Source organism: Scaptodrosophila lebanonensis, unplaced genomic scaffold (assembly GCF_003285725.1).
Source record: "Scaptodrosophila lebanonensis strain 11010-0011.00,11010-0021.00 unplaced genomic scaffold, SlebRS2 tig00001418-arrow-arrow-pilon, whole genome shotgun sequence".
NCBI lineage: Eukaryota > Metazoa > Arthropoda > Insecta > Diptera > Drosophilidae > Scaptodrosophila > Scaptodrosophila lebanonensis.
Window position 1 is genome coordinate 18,314 of NW_022060744.1, and position 25,605 is coordinate 43,918.

Sequence of the window (25,605 nt, forward strand, 5' to 3'; positions counted from 1 at the left end):
AATGTCACATTATACCCGACCATCAATTTGGCTTTCGTAAAGAGCATAGCACCATTCAACAAGTACATCGTATAGTCAATCATGTACATCGGGCTTTTGACCAGGAACAGTTCACATCTGCCATTTTTCTTGATATCGAACAAGCGTTCGATAGGGTTTGGCATGTTGGTCTATTATATAAATTGAAAAAATTTTTGCCGTATCCATTATTTGAACTCTTCCAATCATACCTTTCAAATCGCACGTTCTGCGTAAAAGAAAGGGGCTGCGTCTCATCAATACGTCCTGCTCTTGCTGGAGTTCCACAGGGTAGCATACTTGGCCCCACTCTCTACAATATATATGTCAGTGATATGCCACTACCCATTGTACACAAATTTTCGCGAAGCAATTGCCTTATTGCAACCTATGCAGATGACACTGCTATTTTATTTAGTGATCCTTCTCCGCACACAGCTACTTACAATATGAATAATTACCTATGCACCTTCTCGAACTGGGCTATGTCCTGGAACATTAAAATCAACAGCAGAAAATCCTCCCACATGTCATTTACGTGGCGTACTGGTAGAATGCCAGATGTCACTTTTGACAATGTCGTCATTCCTAAGAAATCCACCGTCAAATATTTGGGCCTAAATCTGGATGGCAAATTGCTTTGGAACAAGCACGCTAACGTAATCAAAAAGTCTCTTTTGGGCAAACTTCAAAAATATAACTGGCTCATAAATCCCCAGTCCCGGTTAAGTACTAAAAATAAACTTTTGATTTATAAACAAATCATAGCGCCAACCTGGAAATACGGCATAGAATTGTGGGGATGTGCGGCAGATGTCCATATCCGAGCCATCCAGATTATCCAAAATAAAACCTTGCGCCTCTGTACTGGCTCAATTCCCTTTGTCCGAAACTTTGATATTCATCAAGCCTTCAATTTCTCGTCTGTGTGGGACGAAATAAATCTTCACTCGAGCAGATACAACGCAAAAACCACTAATCACCAGAACATTCTTGTTCGTGACCTTCTAAGGCAATTTTCAAGGGGTGGCCCACACGTTCGATATCGGCCAAACGACTTGCCGGATAGAGCCCCTCCTCCTAATGCTCTCTAATCTTTTCTACTGGGTTTTCCCTGCATCGACTATCGTTTTGTGCTACTTTTCTCAACTTTTGAACTACCGCCTTTCCTATTGCTGCTTGGCCTGTGTGACGACTGTGCACGTCATGCGGGCACGGCGGGCTTGACCCGAACCCACTTTGCGAAAATTTTTCGCGGATGGGTTTTGGGAGGAGGGGGGTGGTTTTTCCCCGTGGAAGGGGCCTAGATCCGTGTATAGAAGTTTTTCACTCCTATAAATACAGTTGGATGCTGGGTCCCTCCGCGTCCTGCCCGGATGTGTATGGGTCTGGCTGACCTGTGCTCCTTTTGCTGTATCTATACAGCGATTTTTGGAGCGCGCTTTGGTCGGTTCCATACAGAAGTTAACTTTTTCTTTTTCCTTTCTGTTAAACCATTTCGGGCTTTCTACTTATTTTCTTCTCTACCTCTTCTATAATTCTATTTTTTCTCTAAAGGCGAACGACGGTACCTATTAAGGCCGTTTTAAAGTAAACAAATATAATTATACTTATCTCAATAACAAAATTACACAAATTCCACATTGAATAAAATTAACTACTCAAACGCTACGTAAAAGTATTAAACAATAAATTTTACCCAGAATCTGCAATTCTTCTTATCCACATCATGCCTGGAAAATTCTGGGCCATTCGATGCTGCTTTTGTGGCGGAGCATTGATCCACGAAACCGGTTACTTGTCCATTCTGCGAATCGCATGAAGCATCGAAATTGATTTCGAAAATTTTCTGGTTGCAACTCAAGTACTCTCACCCAATATTCCCTCACTTCTTGGTATCCGGAATTTACATTCAGCCGTGCTGAAACAATAAACAAATGCAGCATTAATACAAATCTCCGTTAGAGCGTTTGAAGTGGGATAAGATTTGGTCACCACATTCTGGATATCCACAGCGGAGGAACAAAGAAAATCATGCTGTCAGCTATTTTGCCGGAGATTCGTAACCTGCAGCCAACGCTTTTTCTCTTGGCATTTGGAATGTGCATCCATATACTATACAACTAGTAACAAACGAAATATAAATACATAAAATCGGTACAAATTTAAATAATCATGCCTATAACTAACTATAACCTACAACAAATAAATTATTAAGTTACAGTATATAACAACTACCTTAAAATACACTTAATTCAAACAATAACAAATACTTAAGCTCTTCAAAATCTCCGCCATGCCTACAAGCCAAACATCGTCTTATCTGGAGCTTCTACCTGGAGCTCTGGTTTGCTCGTCTCTACTTCGAGGTTCATCTTGGAAACTTTATTGCCCTGCTCACGTCCTCTATGCTGTTCCTTCTTCAGTGTCTGAAGCCAACGTTGTATGGCGCTGAAACATAAATAAATAAATTATCTATATCAAACTTTATAAGTAACAATTTGTTATTTCATAAATTACATTACACAATTTTTTAATTTACACACATATCAACAGTTCAAACATATTCACGTCACATCAAAATAAATAATTAATAAACTCACAAATTATCATTCTAATACAGCAGCCTCATCAAAACATATTATTAAACTACATCCACATTCCATAATTTAACTACTTCAACAAATACACATATTCATCAAATTTCATACAACATTACACTAATTCAAACAATAATAACTTTTCGCATTCCATACAAATTAACAGTACAAATCAACTAATAATTAAAATCTTAACCCTCCTTGCTTTCATCACGCTTGGGAAATTCTTGGGCCACCTGATGCGGTCCTGTTGATGGAGCCTTGCTCTCTGCACCCGACACCACACCTGGAGTATCCATAACGGAGCAAAGAAAATATGCTGCCATCTTTTCTTGTCAAATCTCCGCCTCGTCTACAACCCAAACATCGTCTCATCTGGAGCCTCTGCCCGGAGTTCTGGTTTTCTCGTCTCTTCTTCGAGGTCCATCTCGGCAACTTTCCGGCCTTGCTTATGCTTTATATGCTGCATCTCCTCAGTGTCCGGAACCATCACTATATAGAGCTGGAAAAATTAAAAAAATATATCATAAAACTTCTTATAAATGGCCACCTGATGCGGTCCTGTTGATGGAGCCTTGCTCTCTGCACCCGACACCACACCTGGAGTATCCATAACGGAGCAAAGAAAATATGCTGCCATCTTTTCTTGTCAAATCTCCGCCTCGTCTACAACCCAAACATCGTCTCATCTGGAGCCTCTGCCCGGAGTTCTGGTTTTCTCGTCTCTTCTTCGAGGTCCATCTCGGCAACTTTCCGGCCTTGCTTATGCTTTATATGCTGCATCTCCTCAGTGTCCGGAACCATCACTATATAGAGCTGGAAAAATTAAAAAAAATATATCATAAAACTTCATATAAATGGTAAACAAACTACAAAAGCAGTCCTTTAACATACCCACGTCACATCACAATAAAACAACTCATAAATTCACAAATTAATACTTAAATAAAATAGCTTCATTACATACCCACGTCACTTCACAATATAATCACAATAACTCATAAATTATCAAATTAATATTTAATATATAATAGCTTCATTACATACCTACGTCACATCACAATAAAATAATTCATAAATTCACAAATTAATACTCAGAAATAATAGCTTCATTAAATTACATTTTACACTATATAAAAATTTAACTACTCTAATAAATACATATATTTATCAAATCCCAATTTATCATACAATATTTACGCTAATTCAAATAATAATAACTTTTCGCATTCCACTCAAATTAACAATACAATCAATAACTCACTAATTCAAATAATAACAAATAATTAAATAAATATATATATAAAAAAAACTCTCGTCAAATCTCCGCCTCGCCTACAAGCCAAACATCGTCTCACTCGGAGCCTCTGCCTGGAGTTCTGGTTTCCCCGTCTCTTCTTCGAGGTCCATCTCGGCAACTTTCTGGCTTTGCTCATGCTGCATCTCCTCAGTGTCCGGAACCATCATTATATGGAGCTGGAAAAATTAAATAAAATATAATCATAAAGCTTCATATAAACTGTAAACAAACTACATAAGCATTCCTTTAACATATCCACGTCACATCACAATAAAATCACAATAAAATAACTCATAAATTCACAAATTAATAGCTTCATTACATATCCACGTCACATCACAATAAAATATATCATAAATTCATAAATTAATACTCAAATATAATAGCTTCATTAAATTACATCTACATAAACTACATAAACATTTAACTACTCTAATAAATACATATATTCATCAAATTCCAATTCATCATACAACATTACGCTAATTCAAACAATAATAACTTTTCGCATTCCATACAAATTAACAATACAAATCAACTAATAAATTAAAATCTTAACCCTCCTTGCTTTCATCATGCTTGGGAAATTCTTGGGCCACCTGATGCGGTCCTGTTGATGGAGCCTTGCTCTCTGGACCCGACACCACACCTGGAGTATCCATAACGGAGCAAAGAAAATATGCCGCCATCTTCTCCTTGCCAAATCTCCGTCTCGTCCACAACCCAAACATCGTCTCATCTGGAGCCTCTGCCCGGAGTACTGGTCTTCTCGTCTCTTCTTCGAGGTCCATCTCGGCAACTTTCCGGCCTTGCTTATGCTTTATATGCTGCATCTCCTCAGTGTCCGGAACCATCACTATATAGAGCTGGAAAAATTAAATAAAATATAATCATAAAGCTTCATATAAACTGTAAACAAACTACATAAGCATTCCTTTAACATATCCACGTCACATCACAATAAAATCACAATAAAATAACTCATAAATTCACAAATTAATAGCTTCATTACATATCCACGTCACATCACAATAAAATATATCATAAATTCATAAATTAATACTCAAATATAATAGCTTCATTAAATTACATCTACATAAACTACATAAACATTTAACTACTCTAATAAATACATATATTCATCAAATTCCAATTCATCATACAACATTACGCTAATTCAAACAATAATAACTTTTCGCATTCCATACAAATTAACAATACAAATCAACTAATAAATTAAAATCTTAACCCTCCTTGCTTTCATCACGCTTGGGAAATTCTTGGGCCACCTGATGCGGTCCTGTTGATGGAGCCTTGCTCTCTGCACCCGACACCACACCTGGAGTATCCATAACGGAGCAAAGAAAATATGCCGCCATCTTCTCCTTGCCAAATCTCCGTCTCGTCCACAACCCAAACATCGTCTCATCTGGAGCCTCTGCCCGGAGTACTGGTCTTCTCGTCTCTTCTTCGAGGTCCATCTCGGCAACTTTCTGGCTTTGCTCATGCTTTGTATGCTGCATATCCTCAGTGTCCGGAACCATCATTATATGGAGCTGGAAAAATTAAATAAGATATTAACATAAAACTTCATATAAATGGTAAACAAACCACATAAGCAGTCTTTTAACATACCCACGTCACATCACAATAAAATAACTCATAAATTCACAAATTAATACTTAAATATAATAGCTTCATTACATACCCACGTCACATCACAATAAAATCACAATAAAATAACTCATAAATTCACAAATTAATATTTAAATATAATAGCTTCATTCATACCCACGTCACATCATAATAAAATAACTCATAAATTCACAAATTAATATTCAGAAATAATAGCTTCATTAAATTACATTTTACACTATATAAACATTTAACTACTCTAATAAATACACATATTTATCAAATTCCAATTTATCATACAATATTACGCTAATTCAAAAAATAATAACTTCTCGCATTCCATACAAATTAACAATACAAATCAACTAATAAATTAAAATCTTAACCCTCCTTGCTTTCATCACGCTTGGGAAATTCTTGGGCCACCTGATGCGGTCCTGTTGATGGAGCCTTGCTCTCTGGACCCGACACCACACCTGGAGTATCCATAACGGAGCAAAGAAAATATGCCGCCATCTTCTCCTTGCCAAATCTCCGTCTCGTCCACAACCCAAACATCGTCTCATCTGGAGCCTCTGCCCGGAGTACCGGTCTTCTCGTCTCTTCTTCGAGGTCCATCTCGGCAACTTTCTGGCTTTGCTCACGTTTTGTATGCTACATCTCCTCAGTGTCCGGACCCATCATTATATGGATCTGGAAAAATTAAATAAAATATTATCATAAAACTACATATAAATGGTAAACAAACTACATAAGAAGTCCTTTAACATACTCACGTCACATCACAATAAAATCACAATAAAATAATTCATAAATTCACAAATTAATATCTAAATATAATAGCCTTATTACATACACACGTCATATCACAATAAAATAATTCATAAATTCACAAATTAATACTCAGAAATAATAGCTTCATTAAATTACATTTTACACTATATAAACATTTAACTACTCTAATAAATACACATATTCATCAAATTCCAATTTATCATACAATATTACGCTAATTCAAATAATAATAACTTCTCGCACTCCATACAATTAACAATATAAATCAACTAATAAATTAAAATCTTAACCCTACTTGCCTTCGTCACGCTTGGGAAACTCTTGGGCCACCTGATGCGGTCCTGTTGATGGAGCCTTGCTCTCTGGACCCGACACCACACATGGAGTATCCATAGCGGAGCAAAGAAATCCATGCTGCCATCTTTTCTGCCATAGGTCGTGACTGCAGCCGACGCCTCTCCCATTGGCACCTGGAACCTGCATCCATCTCTCTGAAGCAAAACTTCGCCAAACCTGTTGCCCTTCTTCAGTGTCAACGTTATATGGCACTGAAACATAAATAAATAAATAAAGTATTAATATAAAACTTTACAAGTACCAATTTGGTATTTTACTAATTACTATATACAAACTTTTAATTTACACACACATCAACAGTCTAAACATATTCATGTCACATCAAAATAAATAATTCGTAAAATCATAAATTATCATTCTTAAACTGCAGCTTCATCAAATTACATTACTAAACTACATTTACACTTCATAAACATTTAACAAATATACATATTCTTTAAATTCCATTTTATCAAACAATATTTACGCCAATTCAAATAATAATAACTTTTCGCATTCCATTCAAACTAACAATACAAATCAATTAATTCACTAAATTAGAATAATAACAAATATTCAAATTTACTTTAATAAATAAATATATAAAAACTTTCGGCAAATCTCCGCCTCACCTACAAGCCAAACATCGTTCAACTGGAGCCTCTGCCTGGAGTTCTGGTTTTCCCGTCTCCTCTTCGAGGTTCATCTCGGCAACTTTCTGGCTCTGCTTTTGCTGCATCTCCTCAGTGTCTGGAACCAACATTATATGGAGCTGAAAAAATTAAATAAAACATTATCATAAAACTACATAACGCAGTTTTCAACATACCCACGTCACATCATAATAAAATAACTCATAAATTCACAAATTAATACTTAATTATAATAGCCTCATTACATATCCACGTCACATCACAATAAAATAACTCATAAATTAATACTCAAATAAAATAACTTCATAAATTACACTTCACATTACATAAATATTTCATTACTCTAACAAATACATATATTCATCAAACTCCATTTTATCAAACAATATTATGCTAATTCAAATAAATATAACTTTTCGCATCTCATACAATTTAATAATAAATTAAAATCTCAACCCTCCTTGCCTTCATCACGCTTGGGAAATTCTTGCGCCACCTGACGTGGTCCCGTTGATGGAGCCCTGCTCTCTGGACCTGACACCACACTTGGAGTATTCATAGCGGAGCAAAAGGAATCCATGCAACCATCCTTTCTGCCTACTCATCATCATGCAATTAAACTCACCTGGGTCAGCTATGGCCATTACTCTAGCTTCGGCAACTTACACGTTCTCCCATCGCATCCGGAATTTAATCCGCATGGCGCTATACAAATTAACGCCTCACGGCTCGGATTCCTCGGCCCACACAAGGCGGCTCTGTCCTTGGTTGAGCCGGGCACCCGATAATCGGCTACTACAACCGTTGGAGCTTCTGTTTCCGCTTCTAATCCTGGTTCTGCTTACTCGTCGATCCTAAAATTTAAGTAAAAATTTAAGCTTTTACACAGTTCTTATTTAAATTCACTCTTACATAAACTCTTAATTTAACATTTTGTAAATTCTTAATCGCATATAGTTAAACTGTTCTTTATACAAATGCAAAAATCGCTCATAATGTTCATATTTATACACTCTCTCTCATTTATGCAAACTTTGTGACCCTAATATTAAGTCTTTTGTAATTACATAAGTTATGTATTTTATACTACTTTGGTGCTCCTTTGAGGGATGGGGCACCTACATCACAATGCTTCCGCTTTTTTCCGCTTTCCCTCCACTCAATCATCCACGGAAGGATTAAATCGTTTAATTTACGCTGCTGCCTCCTCACTAAATGCACTAACTTTAAGGCCAATTTTTGTATTTAACATAAGTTATTGTAAATCAAATTTTATGGCCAGTGCGCCAAAATATAGACTAAACTATTAATAAAAAAAAAAAAAAAAGACCTTCACCCTCAAAGAGGGCACCTGTCCCACTGTAACCTTCAGCGGTGTGCAGATTCCTCAAAATCCAATAGTCAAGTATTTAGGCCTTCATTTAGACAGAAAACTCACCTTTTCTAAGCATATCTCGGTTACATGTTCCATAATTAAAAAGAAACTGGACAAATATAAATGGCTTCTAACCAGCAATAAACTTTCCCTAAATAATAAAAAAATAATATACACGCAAATAATAGCACCCATTTGGCAATATGGCATGGTGGTATGGGGTACAGCCACAGATCTGCAAATAAATAGGATACAAATTATTCAAAACAAATGTCTGAGAACAATAGTATCTTCTCCCCTTTTTATTCGAACCAATGACCTACATAGAAACCTAGGCATCCCATTCCTATGGGAAATCATTAACCTGCATGATAGTAGACACAATGATCGTCTCCTTAAACACACTAACCCCCTGGCAGTAAAACTGGCTCCGGCTAACAACACTATCCTTCGTAGAGTGCGTAGATGGTATCCAACTGACTTACACATTCGCAAACCAAATACATGGCCAAGATAATCATTTCTCTTCATATATTGCAGCATTGAGCAAATAAAAAGGACGTACCATGCATGCAACTGAACTAAGCCTGGACGAGCATGATACACTGGGTCTTACCACAAAAACAGGATACAGCCCCAAAAGATCAATTACTAACAACTAAATAGTGCAACTTAGGCTTTGTTGCCCCCAGTTACACAAGCTAAATTAAAGCAAAATTAAATTCCCTACCTAATCTTCTAATAATTTATTTCAATAGCTTAAATCACAGCAGATCAACCTCCCTTCCTCCAAAAACATCTCCCAATATGGGATTACTCAAAAAGAAAGCCACAAAATAGGGTCAAAACAAGTATGCCTATGATGATAACTAGCCAGCGGCTAAACCAAATCTGAGGCATCCTAACCAAGCACAAATCCTCTTACCTAGTTATTCTCAAAGCGATTCTGCCGCTTAAAACAAAAATTAAAATATAAAACACACCTATTTTTCCCCTACTGCTATTAAGAGGACTGCGGTGTTAAATCTCCAGTCCCCTACAACTAACAGTAGTTAACCAAATATCAATTAATTTACAATTTCCAGAGACCTTTTTCTCGGTCCAATGTCCCAAAGCAAGCTCCAATTGCATAATAAGCTGATACAAACGCCTTAGATGCGCCATTTCTATGGGCAAACTAACAACATAAACAAATCATTAATACCCACACTAATTGCTCTTCTTTCCTTTCTCTCCCAACAGAGTTCATCAATGGAATAAAGTATGCCCTGTTTTGTCTCTGTCAGGCCTGATGCTACTACTTACCCCTCGTGTGTCCAACTTACGAAATAAACATGGCAATTTTGGTGTCTATTAGAGCTGACGTTGCCATTCAATTCTAGCCTGTTCAATCATGGCAATGGACATAGCACTTATTGCTTCTAGCAGACAAACTGCTGCTAACTGCCTTTGGATTCATGCTCTAATACAAAGCCATTTCCATGGATCGGAAAACTACTGCAGAAGGATGCCTCCAAAATTCCTCCTATTCAATTATACAACACAATAACAATTAACTAATGTACTAATTAACTAACTTAAGCACGGCCATTTAGCCTAGATTCACTTAGACATAATCTAAAGATTTTTTTTGTACATTTCCATCGGGAGTCACTTGACTCCCTCTATTCCTACCTTAATATAAATCTAAATACACCTTAATTATCAATATTACCTAATTCACTATTACTATTGCGTAATCTGATTTATTAAAATATTATTTATTAAAAATTATTAATTAAATAAAAGAACATTAATATTAATAAAGCAAAAACGCCTAACTTTCTCTTCTGTGCGCTCTCAGTCCAACTACCCTTATAAAGCAACAATTTAATTAAACCTGCTCTCATACCTTATTTTGTTCACCTTCAGGAGTCACTCTGACTTCCATTAAACAATCTAAAATAACTACCCTCCAAGTTGCCTAATTTACCTCTGATTTCCAAGTTCCCCTTTACTCAAATTACAGAATTGAAATAACTTTATCGCATTCAAATAACTTCTATTAAAATCTCTTTCAAAAGGTGACAACATATTCCTGAATTCACATGCCTATTTTGATAATAACATATATGGCCAAACAATACTAATTATTAACTAAATTAAACAAAAAACAAATACCCAATATAATAATTATTTTTTCTCCCTTCCACAGTGTCCAATTAAGGAAATGGGCATGGCAATTATGGTGTCTATTAGAGCTGACGTTGCCATTCGATTACGGCCTGTTTAATCATGGAAATAAACATGGCAATTATGGATTCTAGCAGTCCTTATGCTACTAACTGATTTGGACTTATGCTCTAATACAAAGCCATGTTCTTTGATCGGAAAACTACTTCAGTGGAATGCCTCCAAGGCCTCTCCTGCTTCATCTTATTATACTATTACAGTTGGCTGTCCAACTAAGGATCGGAAAAATACCCCATGTCCAATTATAGAATAAACACTTGTTCAATCTTGGAAATAAACATGGCATTAATGGATTCTAGCAGTCCTGATGCTGCTAACTGCTCTGGATTTATACTCTAATACAAAGCCATGTTCATGGATTGGAAAATTACTTCAGAAGGATGCCTCTTAAATCTCTCCTACTTCATCATATAATGCAATCGCAATTATAATTAATTATCCAACCAAGGATCGGAAAACTACTTCATGTCCAATTAATGTATAAACATGGAAGTTATGGGTCCTATTATAGCTGACGTTGCCATTCGATTCTAGTCATAAGCTCCAATACGACGTTAAGACACTGAATCAAAAAACTATTCCAGAAGAACGCCTTCCAAACTCTCCCTCCTCTATTATACAATAAAACATTAATTACAATCAAATTACTAAATTAAATAACCCAAGCATGGCCATGGGCATGAGAGTGCACAGCCTAAATTATATACACAAAGTAATAACCCTAATAAATCTGCTTTTGTACAATGCCTTCAGGAGTCACTTCGACTCCCTCTAATCCAACTTAAAATAAAATACTCTAAATTAATTAACTTCTTACCAAGTTACCCTGGCACCCAAATTACTTAATTTAAATTTAATTAACTAATATCTAACTATAGCAAAAGTATAAAAGTATACTTTACTGTATTCTAGTATCTCCTTCTTATAGCTCTCTCAGGACGCGACAGCAGAATCCTGAATGCACATATTCGTGTTGGGGTAACATGCCTATGATGATATTTAGCCTCTGGCTATACCAAATCTGAGGCTTCCTTGCAAAGAGTAAACGCTCTGAACAGGGATGCTCCGGCGCGAGTCTGCTGCTTAAATATTTTTGATTAATTCTGTCGCCTCCTGGGAGGACTGCACTTAAAAATTAAAGCCTCTGAATTTTATAAGAATCATAAACCTGATAAATATAAAAGTCTCAACTTAGCAGCTTTTCAGAGACCCTTTCCCAGTCCATAAACCCAAAGCGAGGCATTTACACAGCAACAAATAATCCTATTGCACTGTGTCACCCATGGCCAATTAAAACAAAATACTAATTACATCAAACTACCTATAAATACCTGAACTAATTATTCTTTCTCCCTCAGTGTTCAATCTTGGAAATAAACATGGCATTAATGAATTCTAGCAGTCCTGATGCTGCTAACTGCTTTGGATTTATGCTCTAATACAAAGTCATGTTCACGGATCGGAAAATTACTTCAGAAGGATGCCTCTTAAACCTCTCCTACTTCATCATATAATGCAATCGCAATTACAATTAATTGTCCAGCCAAGGATCGGAAAATTACTTCAGAAGGATGCCTCTTAAACCTCTCCTACTTCATCATATATTGCAATCGCAATTACAATTAATTGTCCAACCAAGGATCGGAAAACTACTTCAGAAGGATGCCTCCAAAAAACTTCTACTCAATTATCAATACAATAACAATTATAACTAATGTACTAATTAACTAACTAAAGCACGGCCATTTAGCCCAGACTGATACACCTAGCCATAATCTAACGATATCTGTTTTTGTACAATGCCACCGGGAGTCACTTGACTCCCTTAAAATCCAATCTTGAAATAAACATAAAAACACCTTAAACTATTCATACTACCTAATTCACTATTACTCCTGTGGCATCTGTACCACTAAATTAAATTATCAATTAAATAAAAGAATATTAATATTAACAAAGAATAAAAGCCTCACTTTCTCTGCATTCATAAATGCTTTACTGAGTGCTCCCTGTCCATCTAGCCTTAAAAAGAATCGATTCAATTATATCTAATTTTATACATCATTTTGTTCACCTTCAGGAGTTGCTCTGACTTCCTTTAAATAAACTAAAATAATTACACTCCAAATTGTTCAGTTAGCTTCTGTTTTTCAAGTTACACCTGTACCTAAATTACAGGATTAAATTAACACTATTGCAATCAAAGTGTTCTATTATTTGCCCTCTCAAAAGGTGACAACATAACCCTTAATGCACTCTTAGCAGGGCAACATGCCTATGATGATAGTAATACTTATGGCCAAATAATGTTAATTACTAACTATATTAAACATAAACAAAATACAAATACCCAAACTAATAATTCTTTTTCTCCCTTCCACAGTGTCCAACTTGTGAAATAAACATGACAGTTTTGATGTCTACTGGAGCTGACGTTGCCATTTAATGCTAGCCTGTTAAGTCATAGAAATAAACATGGCATTTATGGATTCTAGCAGTCCTGATGCTGCTAACTGATTTGGATTTATTCTCTAATACAAGCCATGTTCTCGGTTCGGAAAACTACTTCAGAAGGATGTCTCCAATAAACCTCTCCCACTTCATCATATAATGCAATCACAATTACGATTAATTGTCCAACCAAGGATCGGAAAACTACTTCATGTCCAATTAATGAATAAACATGGAAGTTATGGGTCCTATTAGAGCTGACGTTGCCATTCGATTCTAGTCATAAGCTCCAATATGACGTTAAGACACTGAATCGAAAAACTATTCCAGAAGAACGCCTTCCAAACTCTCCCTCCTCTATTATACAATATAACATTAATTACAACCAAATTACTAAATTAAATAACCCAAGCATGGCCATGGGCATGAGAGTGCACAGCCTAAATTATATACACAAAGTAACAACCCTACTAAATCTGCTTTTGTACAACGCCTTCAGGAGTCACTTCGACTCCCTCTAATCCAACCCAAAATAAAATAAAATACTCTAAATTAATTAACTTCTTACCAAGTTACCCTGGCACCCAAATTACTTAATTGAAATTTAATTATAACCAATAATCTAACTATAGCAAATGTACAAAAGTATACTCTTCTGTATTCTAGTATCTCCTTCTCATAGCTCTCTCAGGACGCGACAGCAGAATCCTGAATGCACATATTCGTGTTGGGGTAACATGCCTATGATGATATTTAGCCTCTGGCTATACCAAATCTGAGGCTTCCTTGCAAAGAGTAAACGCTCTGAACAGGGATGCTCCGGCGCGAGTCTGCCGCTTAAATATTTTTGATTAATTCTGTCGCCTCCTGGGAGGACTGCACTTAGAAATTAAAGCCTCTGAACTTTATAAGAATCATAAACCTGATAAATATAAAAGTCTCAACTTAGCAGCTTTTCAGAGACCCTTTCCCAATCCATAAACCCAAAGCGAGGCATTTACACAGCAACAAATAATCCTATTGCACTGTGTCACCCATGGCCAATTAAAATTAAAACAAAATACTAATTACATCAAACTACCTATAAATACCTGAACTAATTATTCTTTCTCCCTCAGTGTTCAATCTTGGAAATAAACATGACATTAATGGTTTCTAGCAGTCCTGATGCTGCTAACTGCTTTGGATTTATGCTCTAATACAAAGCCATGTTCACGGATCGGAAAATTACTTCAGAAGGATGCCTCTTAAACCTCTCCTACTTCATCATATATTGCAATCGCAATTACAATTAATTGTCCAACCAAGGATCGGAAAACTACTTCAGAAGGATGCCTCCAAAACTTCTACTCAATTATCAATACAATAACAATTATAACTAATGTACTAATTAACTAACAAAAGCACGGCCATTTAGCCCAGATAGATACACCTAGCCATAATCTAACGACATCTGTTTTTGTACAATGCCACCGGGAGTCACTTGACTCTCTTAAAATCCAATCTTGAAATAAACATAAAAACACCTTAAACTATTCATACTACCTAATTCACTATTACTCCTGTGGCATCTGTACCACTAAATTAAATTATCAATTAAATAAAAGAATATCAATATTAACAAAGAATAAAAGCCTTACTTTCTCTGCATTCATAAATGCTTTACTGAGTGCTCCCTGTCCATCTAGCCTTAAAAAGAATCGATTCAATTATATCTAATTTTATACATCATTTTGTTCACCCTCAGGAGTTGCTCTGACTTCCTTTAAATAAACTAAAATAATTACACTCCAAATTGTTCAATTAGCTTCTGTTTTTCAAGTTACCCCTGTACCCAAATTACAAAATTAAAATAACTTTATCGCATTCAAATAATTTCTATCAACAACTCACTCAAAACTCTCTCAAAAGGAGACAACATAATCTGGAATGCACATACTCATAGCAGGACAACTTGCCTATTTTATAATAACATACATGGCCAAATAATACTAATTACTAACTAAATTAGCAAAAAACAAATACCCAATATAATAATTATTTTTCTGCTCTCCACAGTGTCCAATTAAGGAAATAAACATGGCAATTATTGTGTCTATTAGAGCTGACGTTGCCATCCGATTCTAGCCTATGCAATCATGGAAATAAACATGGCATCTATGTTTCTAACAGACCTGATCCTGCTAACTGCTTTTGGATTTATGCACAAATACAAAGCCATGTTCACGTATTGTGTCCAATCAAGGAAATAAAACATGACCCGATGCTGCTATCTGCTATTGGATCTATGCTCTAATACCACGCCATGACCTTGGATCGGAAAACTATCCCGGAAGAATCCGTCAATGGGAACCCTGCTTCAGTTTAATTAAGAATATCATTAAGAATCAATAAAAACTAAGCTGTATAAATATAAATATAAGAAAATATAATTATAACTCTAATTGTATTCTCTAGGCTGTCGTGATTCCCATTAATGCAACATATGCTTATGTTGTGGTAATCGTGACTCTTGCAGATTATAAGTAACATACATGTCTGCGTGCATGTAAAATAAATATTTAACCCACCTCCCCCACTCCTATAAACCTATATAAAAACCCCCTAACTGAGAAATTCTCAGTATAAACAATAGAACTCTCTTAGAGTCACCCTTCCATCCGAAATAAATCCTCTGCTGCCAAATGCTAACCTGCTGTTGATCCTATCCCATATGAGGTATAGGACACTAGCAGATAGCATATTATACTAACTATCAATCCCATTGGGAAGCTCTGGCCTACGGGACAGAGCTTCTCAAAGAGATAGCTCCTTCCCTTCCGCCCTATTTCCCTTACACTAATACATCATTACCACTTGTGTACTTTGGTCTTAAAGGGCTGAAATATGCAAGTTGGTCGTATTAAACAAAGGACTAAGTCCTAGTGAAAAATGAAATAAACTAAATGAATACTGTAATAAGCCAACTGAATTACTGTAATAAATAACATTGATGCCTAAAAAACACAACTGACTACATTAAATATTTACTTTGAATAAACTTACGTTCAACTCTGAACACAATCTGTTGCAAAACTAGCAACTATTAAAACTCAGTGATTGCTGGCCATTGCCTAATCTCAACCTATCTGAAATAAATCATAATGAGAGGCCTAGAGCCACATTCCTATGCCACTAACCCAATCAAAATAACCAGTGACACCCAAAAATCCACCCTACCTGAAATAAGCATTAAAATAAAAATAGTTAGACCAAGGAAGCCATACTAAAACACTGCTCTGCTGCCCAAGCATCAGTGCGGCGGTATGGCTGATCTGGCCTCTAGCCTTCCCAATGCTGCCTGAAATACCCACGTGCTGACCCGATGCACTCCAAAACCTGATCCTAACACCAGGCTTATGGGGAAGAAGTGGGTCTCATGTTACTAAACCCGTGATTGTTCTCCTGCAACCGACGGATAAAGCTCAAGCTAAGAGCTACATGCCGCGATAACCATCCGAATGGGCACCCGAAACCAAGAAAAAAAAAAAAACGCATCAGCTCCGCGCGCGCTTCAAATGTAATATATAATTGGGCTGCCAGTGCCAAACAAATATAAATAATATAATTAATAGTGTTCATAAATATATGCAACGACAATAATGTCAATATGCCAGTGTGTTAATGTGTCGCAAATTTGCGAAATAAATACAGTTTAATAAATATTTGAATATTTCTAGCAGTGAATTATTAAATTAATTACTGCTTCTCAATTATATCGGTGAGTCTGTTCTGACTTAAATTGTTTAATTAATATTTTTTCATTGTTAAATTGTGTGTGTGTGTGTGTATGTGTGTCGAGCCGGCTGTCCTGCCGGTTTGCATGCATACACACACTCATACATACATGCATATATATAAATATAATAATGCGCATACATATTAGCTGAAATAAATCAAAATTAAATCAATTATACTTACCATCTGCCATAGCTAAAGAATTTTAATAAATAAAATAGGGAATTTTGTTCATTTAAATAAATTAATAATACATATGTATATAAAAAATCATATACATATACATACACTGAAATTGGCATTGGCTTGGCTGGCGTTGGCAACAAGGGCGACAGCGTCATTTATATAGCGTCCGTTAATATACTTTCCTTCACTCTGTCCTTTATCACTTTGTCGCGTGTCCGTTGTCCGCTTATTTTTCTCTGATATTTACATTAAATTTACCCACTGTATGTTTACAATGCAGTGAACTGTCTGTCTAAAATCCATTTAAATGTTTTGAAATATAATTGGTCAGGGTCATGATTACTAATGCTGCAACATGTGTTTGTGTTGTAGTGGTCTTGACTCTTACGGATAGGAATACAACATGCATGCGGTTATCCGCACTTATGCACTCTTCCCCCCCCCCCTCCCCCCTCCCACACTCCTAAAAACCTATATAAAAACCTCCTAACTGAGAAATTCCCAGTATAAACAATAGAACTCTTTTAGAGTCACCCTTCCATCTGAAATAAATCCTGTGCTGCCAAATGCTAACCTGCTGTTGCTCCTAGCCCATATGAGGTATAGAACACTAGCGGATAGCATTTTTTAAACTAACTAACAATTCCTTTGAGAAACTCTGGCCTACGGGACAGAGTTTCTCAAAGAGATAGCTCCTCCCTTCCGCCTTATTTCCCTTACACTAATACATTATTACCACTTGTGTACTTTGGTCTTAAAAGGCTGAAATATGCAAGTTAGTCGTATTAAACAAAGGACTAAGTCCTAGTGAAAAATGAAATAATCTAAATGAATACTGTAATAAGCCAACTGAATTACTGAAATAAATAACATTGATGCCTAAAAAACACAACTGACTACATTAAATATTTACTTTGAATATACTTACGTTCAACTCTGAACACAATCAGTTGCAAAACTAGCAACTATTAACACTCAGTGATTGCTGGCCATTGCCTAATCTCAACCTATCTGAAATAAATCATAATGAGAGGCCTAGAGCCACATTCCTATGCCACTAACCCAATCAAAATAACCAGTGACACCCAAAAATCCACCCTACCTGAAATAAGCATTAAAATAAAAATAGTTAGACCAAGGAAGCCATACTAAAACACTGCTCTGCTGCCCAAGCATCAGTGCGGCGGTATGGCTGATCTGGCCTCTAGCCTTCCCAGTGCTGCCTGAAATACTCACGTGCTGACCCGATGCACTCCAAAACCTGATCCTAACACCAGGCTTTTGGGGAAGAAGTGGGTCTCATGTTACTAAACCCATGATTGTTCTCCTGCAACCGACGGATAAAGCTCAAGCTAAGAGTTACATGCCGCGATAACCATCCGAATGGGCACCCGAAACCAAGAAAAAAAAAAAAAAAAAAGGAATAAACATGGTATTCATGGACTCCAACTGACCTAATGCTGCTACTTATTACTAGCTGAATGCTCTAATACAACGTCATAAGTCTGAATCGGAAAACTACTCCAGAAGGATGCCTCCAAAATTCCACTCACTCTTTTATGCTAAATAATTATAACTACTTTTATTTCACTAATAAACTAATTAAGACACGGTCATGTGTAATGAGTACACACAATTTATTAATTCATAAAACAATAATTTAATTAAATCTATTTTTGTAATATGCCTTCAGGAATTTAAATTCCATAATTTAATCCAAACAAAAATACACCTTATAATTATACAATTACACTATTACTTTCTATGGCATCTAAATATGAAACTAAATGATTAAATTAAAGTTAAAACACACCAATATTAAATAAGCACAAAAGATTACTCTGTATCCAAATACCTCTTTCAGTACTCACAACCTAACTAGCCTTATAAAGTAACAATTCAATTAAATCTGCTTTTGTGCAACTTCTCCAGGAGTCACTCTGACTCTCTTTATTAATCTAAAATAACAATTGCACTTCAAATCTCAATTATTTTGATTTTGAGGTTACACTGTACCTAAATTATAGAATGTAGTTATCCTTTTTAACAATTAATAGCAACAAAAGTACAAAAGCTTAATTTTCTCTGCAGTCAAATATTTTCTATTAGTAGCCCTCTCAAGACGCGGCGGAGTGATTCTGAATGCATATATTCGTGTCGGGGTAACATGCCTATGACGAAAATTAGCCCTTGGCTATACTAAAACTGAGGCTTCCATGCAATGAGCACACGCTCTGAACATGGATGCCCTGGTGCGAATCTCTCGTGTAAATACACTTAACATTCTCAATTAATCCTGTCGCCTCTTGGGTGGACTGCACTGTAGAAGCAAGATTCCGAATCTGAAAAGAATAAACATCTTACAACTATTAAAATTTCAAAGTAATAAAATAATAGAGACCCTCATTTTATCCACCTGCCCCAAGGTGTACTCATTAACACTGAAATAACAAATCCAATTGCGCTGAGTCTTTCAGGTGCAAATAATACAAAATACTAACTATATTAATTACTTATAAATACCCGAACTAAATATTCTTTCTCCCACAGAGTTAAATAATCTAAATAAACTTGGCAAATACTGCTCTATCGGACCTAATGCCGCTATTTGTTCCTGGATTTGTGCTCCTAGGAAGTGTCATGACCCCTGATCGGAGGACTGCTACAGAGGAGGTCGTCAGTGGACGAGAAGTGGCACTGTTGGGTCCTGCCAAGCCACCACCACAGAGCAACCCAAACATGCCTTTCCAGAAGGGGCGGGCCGGTGGAGGTCCTCTAACCCCAACAACTCCTGTTAGGAGAGGGATTCGCCGGTAGAGTGGGGTATCGCTGCACTGGATCTGTCGTCCGGACTGGACTGGGGCGCCAGGAGGCCCATCCCTCCCCACTAATGCTGCTTCAATAATTCTAAGAGTAGCATTAAGAACTAGTAAAACTAAGAGTAGTTTTTTTTTTTAAATCTTTTGTAAAAATTAAAATTGTACTTAATAGTGCCATGATCGCCTTAAGCTCAACATATGCTTATGTTGTGGCAATCATGACTCTCATAGATAATAAGCAACATACATGCCTGCGTGCATGCAAAATAAACCTTTGCACCCCCCTCCCCCACTCCTATAAACCTAGTTAAAAACCCCCCTAACTGAGAAATTCTCAGTATAAACAATAGAACTCTTTTAGAGTCACCCTTCCACCTGAAAAAAATCCTGTGCTGCCAAATGCTAACTTGCTGTTGCTCCTAGCCCATATGAGGTATGGGACACTAGCAGATAGCACTTTTATACTAACTAACAAATCCTTTGATAAACTCTGGCCTACGGGACATAGTTTCTCAAAGAGATAGCTCCTTTTCTGCCTTATTTCCCTTACACTAATATACCATAACCACTTGTGTACTTTGGTCTAAAAAGACTGAAACATGCAAGCTGGTTGTATTAAACAAAGGACTAAGTCCTAGTGATAAATGAAATAAATCCTACGAATATTGAAATAAGCTATCTGAATTCTGAAATAAACATCCATCGATGCCTAAAAATCCAACTGATTACATCAATCTATTACTTTGAATACTCTTATGACTAACTCTGAACACAGTCAGTTGCTAATCTAGCAGCCACTAAAATACAGTGATTTCTGGCCTTTGGCCAATACTATACCTACCTGAAATAAATCAGATTGAGAGGCCTAGAGTCACCTTCCTATGCCACTAACCCATATTCAAATAACCAGTGACACCAATTTATCCACCCTACCTGAAATAAGCCTAATAATAAAAATAGTTAGACCAAGGAAGCCATACTAAAACACTGCTCTGCTGCCCAAGCATCAGTGCGGCGGTATGGCTGATCTGGCCTCTAGCCTTCCCAGTGCTGCCTGAAATACTCACGTGCTGACCCGATGCACTCCAAAACCTGATCCTAACACCAGGCTTTTGGGGAAGAAGTGGGTCTCATGTTACTAAACCCGTGATTGTTCTCCTGCAACCGACGGATAAAGCTCAAGCTAAGAGTTACATGCCGCGATAACCATCCGAATGGGCACCCGAAACCAAGAAAAAAAAAAAAAAAAAAAACACGCATCAGCTCCGCGCGCGCTTCAAATGTAATATATAATTGGGCTGCCAGTGCCAAACAAATATAAATAATATAATTAATAGTGTTCATAAATATATGCAACGACAATAATGTCAATATGCCAATGTGTTAATGTGTCGCAAATTTGCGAAATAAATACAGTTTAATAAATATTTGAATATTTCTAGCAGTGAATTATTAAATTAATTACTGCTTCTCAATTATATCGTTGAGTCTGTTCTGACTTAAATTGTTTAATTAATATTTTTCCATTGTTAAATTGTGTGTGTGTGTGTGTGTATGTGTGTCGAGCCGGCTGTCCTGCCGGTCGTCTGCATGCATACACACACTCATACATACATGCATATATATAAATATAATAATGCGCATACATATTAGCTGAAATAAATCAAAATTAAATCAATTATACTTACCATCTGCCATAGCTAAAGAATTTTAATAAATAAAATAGGGAATTTTGTTCATTTAAATAAATTAATAATACATATGTATATAAAAAATCATATACATATACATACACTGAAATTGGCATTGGCTTGGCTGGCGTTGGCAACAAGGGCGACAGCGTCATTTATATAGCGTCCGTTAATATACTTTCCTTCACTCTGTCCTTTATCACTTTGTCGCGTGTCCGTTGTCCGCTTATTTTTCTCTGATATTTACATTATATTTACCCACTGTATGTTTACAATGCAGTAATCGGCAATTGCAGCACACACCATTTATACTGATGTCTACCATTACACATATTCAAGCATATTAAAAAACGATCTCTTCATTATGGTTTTGTTTTGTTTGTCTTTTTACCTGCTCACACCAATAGCGCATACATTCTTTCAGCTATTTCAGTCCCTCATAATAGAAATATGCTCTCTGCGACGGCGACAGCGTCATTTATATAGCGTCCGTTAATATACTTTCCTTCACTCTGTCCTTTATCACTTTGTCGCGTGTCCGTTGTCCGCTTATTTTTCTCTGATATTTACATTATATTTACCCACTGTATGTTTACAATGCAGTGAACTGTCTGTCTAAAATCCATTTAAATGTTTTGAAATATAATTGGTCAGAGTCATGATTACTAATGCTGCAACATGTGTTTGTGTTGTAGTGGTCTTGACTCTTACGGATAGGAATACAACATGCATGCGGTTATCCGCACTTATGCACCCTTCCCCCCCCCCCCCCCCTCCCCCCTCCCACACTCCTAAAAACCTATATAAAAACCTCCTAACTGAGAAATTCCCAGTATAAACAATAGAACTCTTTTAGAGTCACCCTTCCATCTGAAATAAATCCTGTGCTGCCAAATGCTAACCTGCTGTTGCTCCTAGCCCATGTGAGGTATAGAACACTAGCGGATAGCATTTTTTAAACTAACTAACAATTCCTTTGAGAAACTCTGGCCTACGGGACAGAGTTTCTCAAAGAGATAGCTCCTCCCTTCCGCCTTATTTCCCTTACACTAATACATTATTACCACTTGTGTACTTTGGTCTTAAAAGGCTGAAATATGCAAGTTAGTCGTATTAAACAAAGGACTAAGTCCTAGTGAAAAATGAAATAATCTAAATGAATACTGTAATAAGCCAACTGAATTACTGAAATAAATAACATTGATGCCTAAAAAACACAACTGACTACATTAAATATTTACTTTGAATATACTTACGTTCAACTCTGAACACAATCAGTTGCAAAACTAGCAACTATTAACACTCAGTGATTGCTGGCCATTGCCTAATCTCAACCTATCTGAAATAAATCATAATGAGAGGCCTAGAGCCACATTCCTATGCCACTAACCCAATCAAAATAACCAGTGACACCCAAAAATTTACCCTACCTGAAATAAGCATTAAAATAAAAATAGTTAGACCAAGGAAGCCATACTAAAACACTGCTCTGCTGCCCAAGCATCAGTGCGGCGGTATGGCTGATCTGGCCTCTAGCCTTCCCAGTGCTGCCTGAAATACTCACGTGCTGACCCGATGCACTCCAAAACCTGATCCTAACACCAGGCTTTTGGGGAAGAAGTGGGTCTCATGTTACTAAACCCGTGATTGTTCTCCTGCAACCGACGGATAAAGCTCAAGCTAAGAGTTACATGCCGCGATAACCATCCGAATGGGCACCCGAAACCAAGAAAAAAAAAAAAAAAAATCTGAGGCTTCCTTGCAAAGAGTAAACGCTCTGAACAGGGATGCTCCGGCGCGAGTCTGCTGCTTAAATATTTTTGATTAATTCTGTCGCCTCCTGGGAGGACTGCACTTAAAAATTAAAGCCTCTGAATTTTATAAGAATCATAAACCTGATAAATATAAAAGTCTCAACTTAGCAGCTTTTCAGAGACCCTTTCCCAGTCCACAAACCCAAAGCGAGGCATTTACACAGCAACAAATAATCCTATTGCACTGTGTCACCCATGGCCAATTAAAACAAAATACTAATTACATCAAACTACCTATAAATACCTGAACTAATTATTCTTTCTCCCTCAGTGTTCAATCTTGGAAATAAACATGGCATTAATGAATTCTAGCAGTCCTGATGCTGCTAACTGCTTTGGATTTATGCTCTAATACAAAGTCATGTTCACGGATCGGAAAATTACTTCAGAAGGATGCCTCTTAAACCTCTCCTACTTCATCATATAATGCAATCGCAATTACAATTAATTGTCCAGCCAAGGATCGGAAAATTACTTCAGAAGGATGCCTCTTAAACCTCTCCTACTTCATCATATATTGCAATCGCAATTACAATTAATTGTCCAACCAAGGATCGGAAAACTACTTCAGAAGGATGCCTCCAAAAAACTTCTACTCAATTATCAATACAATAACAATTATAACTAATGTACTAATTAACTAACTAAAGCACGGCCATTTAGCCCAGACTGATACACCTAGCCATAATCTAACGATATCTGTTTTTTGTACAATGCCACCGGGAGTCACTTGACTCCCTTAAAATCCAATCTTGAAATAAACATAAAAACACCTTAAACTATTCATACTACCTAATTCACTATTACTCCTGTGGCATCTGTACCACTAAATTAAATTATCAATTAAATAAAAGAATATTAATATTAACAAAGAATAAAAGCCTCACTTTCTCTGCATTCATAAATGCTTTACTGAGTGCTCCCTGTCCATCTAGCCTTAAAAAGAATCGATTCAATTATATCTAATTTTATACATCATTTTGTTCACCTTCAGGAGTTGCTCTGACTTCCTTTAAATAAACTAAAATAATTACACTCCAAATTGTTCAGTTAGCTCCTGTTTTTCAAGTTACACCTGTACCTAAATTACAGGATTAAATTAACACTATTGCAATCAAAGTGTTCTATTATTTGCCCTCTCAAAAGGTGACAACATAACCCTTAATGCACTCTTAGCAGGGCAACATGCCTATGATGATAGTAATACTTATGGCCAAATAATGTTAATTACTAACTATATTAAACATAAACAAAATACAAATACCCAAACTAATAATTCTTTTTCTCCCTTCCACAGTGTCCAACTTGTGAAATAAACATGACAGTTTTGATGTCTACTGGAGCTGACGTTGCCATTTAATGCTAGCCTGTTAAGTCATAGAAATAAACATGGCATTTATGGATTCTAGCAGTCCTGATGCTGCTAACTGATTTGGATTTATTCTCTAATACAAGCCATGTTCTCGGTTCGGAAAACTACTTCAGAAGGATGTCTCCAATAAACCTCTCCCACTTCATCATATAATGCAATCACAATTACGATTAATTGTCCAACCAAGGATCGGAAAACTACTTCATGTCCAATTAATGAATAAACATGGAAGTTATGGGTCCTATTAGAGCTGACGTTGCCATTCGATTCTAGTCATAAGCTCCAATATGACGTTAAGACACCGAATCGAAAAACTATTCCAGAAGAACGCCTTCCAAACTCTCCCTCCTCTATTATACAATAAAACATTAATTACAATCAAATTACTAAATTAAATAACCCAAGCATGGCCATGGGCATAAGAGTGCACAGCCTAAATTATATACACAAAGTAATAACCCTACTAAATCTGCTTTGTACAATGCCTTCAGGAGTCACTTCGACTCCCTCCAATCCAACCTAAAATAAAATACTCTAAATTAATTAACTTC

The 25,605-nt window shown here is 36.4% G+C and overlaps 1 protein-coding gene across 1 annotated transcript; it reads right to left on the bottom strand.

The window, feature by feature from the left end:
- Positions 1-5,162: 5,162 nt before the first annotated feature.
- On the bottom strand, positions 5,163-6,125 carry LOC115633321. Its single transcript, XM_030530751.1, has 2 exons — positions 5,997-6,125; positions 5,163-5,519 (listed from the first exon to the last, which is right to left on the bottom strand). Exon 2 carries the CDS (start codon positions 5,463-5,465, stop codon positions 5,163-5,165), a length of 303 nt encoding a protein of 100 aa, XP_030386611.1. The 5' UTR covers positions 5,466-5,519; positions 5,997-6,125.
- Positions 6,126-25,605: the final 19,480 nt, after the last annotated feature.